The sequence below is a fragment of the Nicotiana attenuata genome, chromosome 9 (genome assembly GCF_001879085.1).
Source record: "Nicotiana attenuata strain UT chromosome 9, NIATTr2, whole genome shotgun sequence".
In the NCBI taxonomy this organism is placed as follows: domain Eukaryota; kingdom Viridiplantae; phylum Streptophyta; class Magnoliopsida; order Solanales; family Solanaceae; genus Nicotiana; species Nicotiana attenuata.
Genome location: NC_031997.1, coordinates 29,939,788 through 29,949,208, shown reverse-complemented (window position 1 = coordinate 29,949,208; position 9,421 = coordinate 29,939,788). Strand labels below are relative to the sequence as shown.

At 37.7% G+C, this 9,421-nt stretch overlaps 2 protein-coding genes across 2 annotated transcripts in view; both read right to left on the bottom strand.

Moving 5' to 3' along the window:
• LOC109232207 (glyceraldehyde-3-phosphate dehydrogenase B, chloroplastic-like) lies at positions 902-4,174 on the bottom strand. The gene is made up of 9 exons (XM_019397892.1): positions 4,002-4,174; positions 3,801-3,908; positions 3,460-3,621; positions 3,179-3,346; positions 2,246-2,406; positions 2,089-2,150; positions 1,915-1,964; positions 1,394-1,800; positions 902-1,252 (listed from the first exon to the last, which is right to left on the bottom strand). The coding sequence occupies exons 1-9, from the start codon at positions 4,098-4,100 to the stop codon at positions 1,120-1,122; spliced, it is 1,350 nt and encodes a 449-aa protein (XP_019253437.1). The 5' UTR covers positions 4,101-4,174; the 3' UTR covers positions 902-1,119.
• Positions 4,879-9,421, bottom strand: part of LOC109232206 (thylakoid membrane protein ssl2009-like) — a 7,307-nt gene continuing 2,764 nt past the window's right edge. Inside the window, exon 5 of the mRNA XM_019397891.1 lies at positions 4,879-5,281. Within this exon, the coding sequence (XP_019253436.1) occupies positions 5,147-5,281 (135 nt within the window). The 3' untranslated portion in view covers positions 4,879-5,146. The remainder of the gene's footprint in view (positions 5,282-9,421) is intronic.

Genomic DNA, 9,421 nt, shown 5'->3' with positions numbered 1-9,421 from the left:
CCCGCTCAGGAATAATATCCACGATAAATAACAATAACACAAGGGAGTAACAACGACACCAAATCTTTTAACGGGGTAAAATACAATACCCGAGTGGAGCAATATTACCACTATAATATTACAACTTAGTAGTGTCAAGAGACTACTACAACTTCAAAAGAAATAACACTCTTTATTTTAGATACCTCACTACAATATTACTCACACTCATTATTTATCTCACAGACTACAATCTGTGGATTACTCTCAGCTTTCTGCTTCTCTCTCGTTTTTTGTGTACTAAATGAGAAGCCGAAGGGTGCTATTTATATACGAGCTCTTGCAGCAATTCAAACCAAATGGTTTGGTTTTGCAACTAGCAGATTGCAACTTGCAAATCTGCATGCAAGTCCATCGATTTGCAAGTTGTAGGCGCCCACCATTTCTAATTTCCCAATAGTCTTATTTAGTTTTTTTATTTTTATTTTAATAAGGACCCCACAAATAAAAGTGTGTTCTCTAACCGTTTAAGCTTTTAGATGATGTGACGACACAATTCAACCTTGTACCAAAGTTGAGCAGACACACGGGCTAAGAAACAAAATTGCGCAATCGCAATTCTTAGCATGTTTCCAAAAGCAAGAAGTTGAACTCTGTGTGTTGAATAAGCTGTCATCCCTTGACTTATTACTGTGTCAATCTTTGTGGGATAGTGGCAAGTTGCAAAGTAGTCCTCCGTTATGGAACTTAATAGTTTCTGGACAACTGTGCATTGGGTCTAAGATATATTGTCTTTTATTATTTTGATTATTAGTCAAGAAAATACATGAAAGACACTTGTTGATTTAATGCAAGACAGAGTTGTTTCAGTTAGTTTCCGGGGACTTTATTGACAAGACTTCATGCCATAATTTCTTGAAAGTGAATAAAAACATATATTATGAAGTGCATTATTTCTGAAATGCATCCTGGTGAGTAGTGAAACTAGTCTCTACTGCCTGTACACATGATTTCCAACTGTGTAATTTGACTGTCATATATTAATGGTCTTTCCCTCAGAATAAGTATTTGGACAACAAAAACAATTGGCTTCAAAAATCATCCATCCATTTCGAACAAAAGGTATAGAAAGTAGACAGATTATTCGTAGACTTTGCACTCCTTGTCAGCAGGGTTAGTCTTGCAGTAGTCCTCCAAGGCGTCTCCACTTCCTTCCGCAGATGAACCAGGCCATTTGCTTGCTACCAGATGAGCCAAGTCAACCACACGTTGGCTGCAATTTTACCAAGTACGATCACCGGTTAATCAAGGATATATATGTGTGCGTGTATGTGTGTGTGTTTAACGTTAGTTGCTAATGCAAAAGATTTTTCAGTCTGGTGTATAAGCATGGAAAAGTTTGTGCTAAGTTTACCTGTATCCCCACTCGTTATCATACCAAGCGACAACCTTGACCATGTCATCTCCCATAACCATGGTCAAAGAGGAGTCGATGGTGGAGGAAACATCACTGCATCGGAAATCAACTGACACGAGTGGAACATCACAAACAGCCAATATGCCATTCAATGGACCGTTAGCTGCCTTTCTGAAAGCTGCATTGACATCTTCAGCTGAAATTCCTTTCTTCTCAACGTTGACAACAAGGTCAACAACTGAAACATTAGGTGTTGGAACTCGGAGAGCAATGCCATTGAGCTTGCCCTTGAGCTGGGGTAGCACTAGAGACACAGCCTTGGCTGCACCAGTGCTGGTTGGGACTATGTTCAATGCTGCAGCTCTCGCTCTCCTCAAGTCACGGTGTGAAGCATCCAGAAGCCTCTGCATGCAACATATACAATTGAACCTATTTAAGACTAATTTGTCGTTTGAGAAGAGAGCACCACCGGAAGGTGCACGTTTCACAGATTTCTATTCAATATCATGTATGATTACCTGATCTCCGGTGTAAGAGTGAGTTGTTGTCATTGTACCCTTAACAATACCTTCAAAATCAACGGAAATAATCAAACATAATTCAAAACCATAGAAATCTAAAAAATGATTTCAACTGTATTAATGTGGTTGTGATAAGGGTGAAATATACGTCAAAAACATGCTGCAGCTTACCGAATTCTTCATCCATGACTTTGACAAAAGGAGCCAAGCAGTTAGTGGTGCAAGAGGCATTGCTGCATTTGTGAAGTACTGAAATTTTCAGATTTGGAACATTTGATGACCACCTTCTTGAACAATAAGTACATAATTCATTCAGTGAAGCACTGACCTTACGATATTGGCAACCTCGTGAGAGTAGTCTTGTTCATTCACTCCAACAACGTAGGTCGGAATATCAGCACCTTTTGCTGGAGCAGTGATAATAACTTTCTTGGCACCAGCTTGGATGTGCTTCCCAGCACCCGGACCATCAACGAACACACCGGTTCCCTGGAGTTTCAAACAACATAATTACATATATAGCTTAAGTAGCACCTTTTCTCAGGATTCGGGATCTTGTGAATGCTGGGCTGTTAATGATCAGGGCTCAATATCATCAATTTAATCCTAATTGATTTAATCTAGTTAAGCAAATAAGTTAATGATGGCATTGAAGGAGACAGGTGGAAGACATAAGCTCAGGGGAGGATATCCAGATATGTTGCTCGGATCCTCTAAAATGCCATTGTACCTGTGTTGGAACCTCCAAAATGAATAACTTTTGGAGGATCCGAAAAATACCCGGCAACTTTTTTGAAGGAACCGAGCAACATAGATATGCAATACTCAAATGTTACGACGGGGATGAATTATGGTACTCTACATGTCAATTATGTGATTACTATGATATCTAGAGCTATTATATTGGACGTTTCTAATGACTTTAAAATCAGCAGGAAATACGTATAATTGAATATCAATATATTAAATGACATGACTTTTTTGCTTCCCCATTTTGGGTTAAAAGATCAAAACATGAAGTGACTGGGATTATCATAAAGGCAGATAACCTGTCTAAAGAGCTTTTGGGGACAAAATTTCATGGTTTTCGTGGATGTGAGCAGTACAATCCTGAAAGAGACTAAAATTTGTCGGGGGTACTCAGTTTATCAATGTTGAAACGTACGACCACCTCATCTACAAGATTAAGCTATTAGAGAGAACGCACTTTTATTTACTTAGTTATTTCTTCAACAATCGGAAATGAGAGCAAGTAGTTTACCTCAATAACAATGTCAATACCGAGTTCAGCCCAAGGAAGCTTAAGAGGGTCCCTGCTAGAGACAACCTTGATGTGCTTTCCATCAACGCTAATGGTTTCATTATCCACTATTTTCACATCAGCCTTGAATGTTCCGAGCATGGAATCGTACTTGAGCAAGTGAGATGCCTGCATTTATATAATATTGCAGTACCTTTCAATAATGGATAGTAAAGCCAGGAAACTGCTATTGATCAGTTTATTTATTGAAGGAAAAGAATACACTTTGGAATAGTACTCACATTCTTGACACCACCACTGTCATTGACGACGATGACATCCAGTGGTGAATCTTTGCGGCCATGCCAACAACGGAGGAAATTCCTGCCAATCCGTCCAAAACCATTGATAGCAACTTTCAATTTTGCAACAGTTTCTCCCTTCACAGGAGCTGATCCTGTGGTCTAATTTGGGATAAAATTAGATGTTTGCGCATGCAGTTTAAGGAGAAAGAAAGACTTCTGGAACTTGCTGTCTTAAACATGCAATGACATTTCTGTGGGTAAAGAATATATCAACAGCCTGTGACGTCTTAATGTTTTGCTTGGCTGTCTAAACAGAACTGAGGACAGTATATAATTACCTTGGGAGTGAGTTGAGCAGACACAACATCAAAGAAGGACGACTCCCTGTTCGAAAATGTCACACATCCACTTGATCGAAGACCAGAGAACTCGGCTACTTCAAATTTCTACAAAAACAAGTTAATTCAGAAAGCCTATAATTACAAAGAAATTTCCATGCACATTCATTGAAAGGAGAAAGATTCTATTTTAAGTAAGACCTTGGAGAAGCATTGAGTAGGGAAAGAGTGTGAGTTCTTGGAGGGAAGCCTTGTGCTTGTGGGAATTCTTGAAGGAGCCAAAGCTGCATGAGAAGCCATGGCTGAAACTAAATGGTATTGACAAAAACTACTTAAATCCTTTGCTATATATACACTTTTAAGTTAAGGTTTTTTCTTCACCATATATCCTTTTAATATTCAAAATCAAGTCATGGTTGCAATTGAGGTTCAAGGAATGAGTGGTGCATATATCAATATTGATAAGAGATAAGATGATGTCCTCATGTATATATGTATCTTCCACCTTCATCACAATCTCAACCACAGATTGCTGGAAAATCCATTTTATCTCTTTACCATAATTGTGGGAGCACATCTTTCCCAGCATTTACAGTGAGAAAATGCATGACAAAGAGGAAAAGTGATAGCAACATATGGCATGTTACTACAGGAGACAAGTCCAATAAGAACGGCATTTTTATATATTTAGAAACAGTTACTCACATTCTACCCTTAGTGGCATGATTTTATAGCCAGAGAAAGTCGTGACATAGTTAGAACCACAAATTTTGAAAGTCTTTCTTTCATATTTAAATTTCGTCCCCAATCAAACACTTTCACATAAAATGATACGAAAGGAATATATCCTTTTTTTTATAAATATTTACCTTGGCATTATTCTGGCTAACTGGAGAACTACTACTAGAAAAATACCAGTGCCCATTCATTAGATGATGGGACAATTTAGAGATGGTCTTGCAGAAATGATAATTTCGTGTAGAAGTACTGGCCTAAAAACGAAATGGCGCTATCCGAAAAGAACCAGTGGTCCTCTATAATCCAAAGAATCACCATTTTTTCTTTTTAGAACTTGACAAAAAGAACATTCAACTCACAATTCATTTCACTATGGAACTTGCACGACCAAACCAAGACAGTGAGATTAAACGGATTACAAACATGTACATTAGAGTTTGAAGCTTCTGGTACAGAACAAAAACATAGCAGAGAATCACATTTTATTCCTCAGTTTGCACATTCATAGCAACACTAATGATATACTAAAACTGCAACCAGGAGTGCTCTTAGAATATGCTCAATGTCTTCCGAAAGTTGATCTCTACATGAAACAAATAGAAGTGTTCTTATATAATTGTTTCAACTTCATCTAGGTTCACAGCAACTCCATTTTGTGTGTCTCCTGACCTCAACTGGTTGGAAATGTCATCAATAGCGTCATTCAGCTGGACAATCTTCTCCGTTAGTATCTTGCGCTGTTTCTGCAGACAAAACAGCACGCATATATAAGAAGAACATGAAACAGAAACAAGAATATCGTTCTCAGCTGCTGGTTTGATCTTAATGCCTTAGGAGAGGCAAGTTTTAGTCCTCAGAATTTCTTTTTTTTTTTTTTTTTGGGATAAGGTATTCTTCGGAAGCTATATGACTCGAGCAAAGTAACAAAATTAAATAAAGGTGATAGTTTTGACAACAAGCCTTTCCTCTTTCTTGCAACAGAAATAAAAAGATAGAGAAATCAAGGAGCACAACACATTTGTATAAATCACCTAACTAGGTAATTAAAAGACCAAGAATAGCATCTGCATACAGTTACCCTAAAGCTTTCTACAAAGGATTGTCAAACACCATTTATGTAGTATTCATTATTTAAGCGAAATTTTTAGTTCTAAAAGTAGAAGACACTCAGTTGGCTGCTTCAGATCCTTGCAGCACACTGGTTCTGGAGTATCTTCTCTAGCCTTTACATCTCTTGAAGAGTAATTTGTCTCAAAAGTTCATGACTACATTATGGAACTAAACATAATTCAACAATCTACTCAATTATCTTCCCTTTCTCCCACTAGAATACTTCACAGGAGAAATAATCACAACTGACAGCAATAGCTGGTTAAAATACAGAAGTAGCACCATTTGAGTGTCCATCCATAGGACTTTGGAAACCACCAACTCTTGCTGACTAAAATCATTACCTGTTCACCTTTGAATGTTTAGACTTGAAAGCGACAGGTAGCTACACCTACGCGGACTGTATTCACAAGGAGAGATTCATTCAACCAGAACATAGGATTCTGATAAACATTCATATATGTTTATGTGTGTGCGCGTGTGTACAGTCACAAAAAAAAACGAAAAGACACATACACCCCTCCCTCCCCCCCCCCCGAACCTAATCTNTTTCGAATGAGCTTGTAATAAACGTTAACTTAGTTTTGTTAGCTTAATGTTTTAGTTCTATTGATCTTTATATTTTGTTGCGTTTTAGTGTTGTTGTTGTTGTTGTTGCTGGCATAAAATGCCTGTTTAGGATATTTGGTATAAGCTGGCAGGTGGTGTAGCAGCCAAAACAGGCAGTTTCTGCTAAAAATATACCAAAAAGGGACCAACTTTGGTGTCCAGTTGGTCGCTATTCACTTAAAAAAAATAATTTTCTAGTAATTTTGCGACCAAGGTTGGTCGCTTATAGTTAAAAAAATAATTAATTCTTTCCATTAGCGACCAATATTGGTCGCCCAATAAATAAAAAATTATAACATTTATTAATATAGCGACCAAAGTTGGTCGCTTAATATGATTAAAAATAAATAAAAATAAAACGTTATTTATATCTGGAGACCAACTTTGGTCACCAAATATATAATATTAAAATATTTGAGCGACCAAAGTTGGTCGCTATATGCTTTACCCGGAAAATTTGGTCCTTTTACCTGGGAGACCAACGTTGGTCGCTATTTAGCGACCAACTTTGGTCCCTAAGGTAAAGGGACCAGCTTAATATCGACCAGGCGTGGTTGGTCGCTTTTTGGCCAATAAGCGACCAACGTTGGTCGCTTTTGCTGGTAGTTTTTTTCCGGAATTCTAGTAGTGAGAAACACACATTGTCACTAGAGCAAATAGAAAAAATTAGAGCTGATAAATTTACCTGCCGGTATTGGTCTGGATTGGCCAAGCAGTATCATCATATCCTTGTGAGAGAACTTTGTGTAGTTGAATCCTATAATTAGCAAATTCAACAAATATTAGTACTCTACTCTTTGTAAAACAAACATTAAACAAGTTGAGAAAATTACTTTCCGCTCCCTATAAAATCGTCATAGGAAATGGTATTGCTATTCCAAACCACAACATTAATCTCTGTCAACCCTTCAATGAGCGTAAACACGAATTTCTCTTGAAATGTAGGGTTTTTGCCACCATCTACAAATTAATTCCAGAACAATCAATAACAAAAGGAGTAAACTTTGACAAATTACAATACAAAAGAACAAACAATTACAAGGTATAATTAAAAAAATACTAACCTGTGCAAGTACGAGTACGAAATTTGGTACTACCATATTCACAAACATAAGGATCTTGCCTTGATATGCAAAAATTGATTTCTAAGGGAAGCCTAAATCAGTATTTCTAAGATACCAAACTAAGACGAATTCAGAAATGGTATATGAAACACTGACCTTAGTGCAATGCTCTGCCGGAAAAAGATAATGGAAAACCGAGTCTTGACGGGCTCAGCCGTGGGGGCGTGAGCCGTGAGGCGGAGAATTGGTGAGGGCTTGAGCCGTGTGGCCGGTGGTGGACTGGCGGAGAACTGGTGAGGTTTGAGGACTGAGGACTGAGGGTGAGGGTGACAGGGAGTGAGGCGGGCGGAGAAAGAACTGAGATTTGAGAAAGAGAAATTGAACCATGTATATGAAACCCTAGTATGTATATACTCAAGGGTAAACTAGTAAATTAGTAAACCCTTATTGGGTTATCGGTTTACCCAATAATAGAATTGCTAAACCGAGCCCGAACCGATAACCCAATAATAAAAAAAAATTTACCCGTTACCGAACCGTTAACCCAATAACCCAATACCGATAACCCAATAAGTAATTAACGGTTCGGGTTATCGGTTTTACCCGATATATGCCCACCCTAGCGTGACGCCTCTTGTACCTGTTGGGATAAAAAAATAATATCCCGTCCAGGAATAATACCCACGGCAAATAATAATAACACAAGAGAGTAACAACGATACCAAATCTTTTAACGGGGTAAAATACAATACCCGAGTGGAGCAATATTACCACTATAATATTACAACTTAGTAGTGTCAAGAGACTACTACAACTTCAAAGGAAATAACACTCTTTATTCTAGATACCTCACTACAATATTACCCACACTCACTATTTATCTCACAAACTACAATCTGTGGATTACTCTCAGCTTTCTGCTTCTCTCTTGTTTTTGGTGTATTTGAAATGAATAGCTGAAGCCTCCTTTTATAGTAGTGAAAGACCGTTCCTCCAACCAATCAAAAAGCTGTATTTACAATTTGCATATTGCAAATTGCCATAACTTGTTCCACCGTTCAAAACCAACTTCAAATTGGTTTTGCTATTTGGTTATGTTGTTATTGCAACTTGTTACATTTGCAACTTGATGTCATTTTTTCCTTTTTTTTTAATTGCTTTTTATTTAGATTGGTCCCACAAATCTCTCCCTTAATTTTGATTTTTCTTCATTCCAAGTCTTGATCTCAATCTCTGAAAATCTTCAAATTTGAGAGGCTAGGTAAAAATATCTTCAACTTGATCATGAGATTTCACATACTTGAGCTCGTGTTCCTTCTCGGCAATGCATTCTCTGATGAAGTGATACCTTGTATCAATATGCTTGCTTCGATCATGATACACTGGATTCTTCGCGAGTGCTTGTGCAGATTTGTTGTCAATACAAATCTCTGTAGCTTCAATTTGTGGTAAATTGAGCTCCTTCAACAATCTTCTCAGCCAAATAGCATGACATGTACATGATGTTGCTGCTATATATTCAGCTTCACAAGTCGAGAGAGTAACAATTGATTGTTTCTTTGAACTCCAAGAAATAACAGAATCATCCAAGAAAAATACAAAACCAGTTGTACTTTTTCTATCATCAATATCTCCCCCATAATCACTATCACAAAATCCCATAAGGTTGAAGTCATTAGAAGAAGAATAAAATAATCCAAAGTCAATCGTACCTTTAAGGTAACGAAGAATTCTTCTAGTGACTTTCAAATGAGTGGAGGTACGAGCTTCCATGAAGCGGCTTACTACTCCAACTGCAAAGAGTATATCTGGCCTGGTACAAGTCAAGTACCTCAAACTTCCCACAAGACTTTTGAAAAATGTGGGATCCACTTTTTCTCCTTCATCAAACTTGGACAATTTTGTCCCACTCTTCATTGGTGTGTTCACGGGGTTGCAATCGAGTATGTTGAACTTCTTCAATATCTCTTTTGTATAGCTTTCTTGAGAGATAAAAATTCCATCCTCCATCTGCTTCACTTCTAAGCCCAGGTAGTATGACATGAGCCCTACGTCTGTCATCTCAAACTCACGGGACATATCTTTCTTAAAAGCTTCAAA

Coding starts and splice junctions, on each gene's coding strand:
- LOC109232207 (XM_019397892.1), bottom strand. CDS start 4,100: ATGGCTTCTCATGCAGCTTTGGCTCCTTCAAGAATTCCCACAAGCACA. Junction 2,407..3,178: donor GTATTGACATTGTTATTGAG/GTAAACTACTTG, acceptor TTGAAACTCCAG/GGAACCGGTGTGTTCGTTGA. Junction 2,151..2,245: donor GAGGTTGCCAATATCGTAAG/GTCAGTGCTTCA, acceptor TCACAAATGCAG/CAATGCCTCTTGCACCACTA.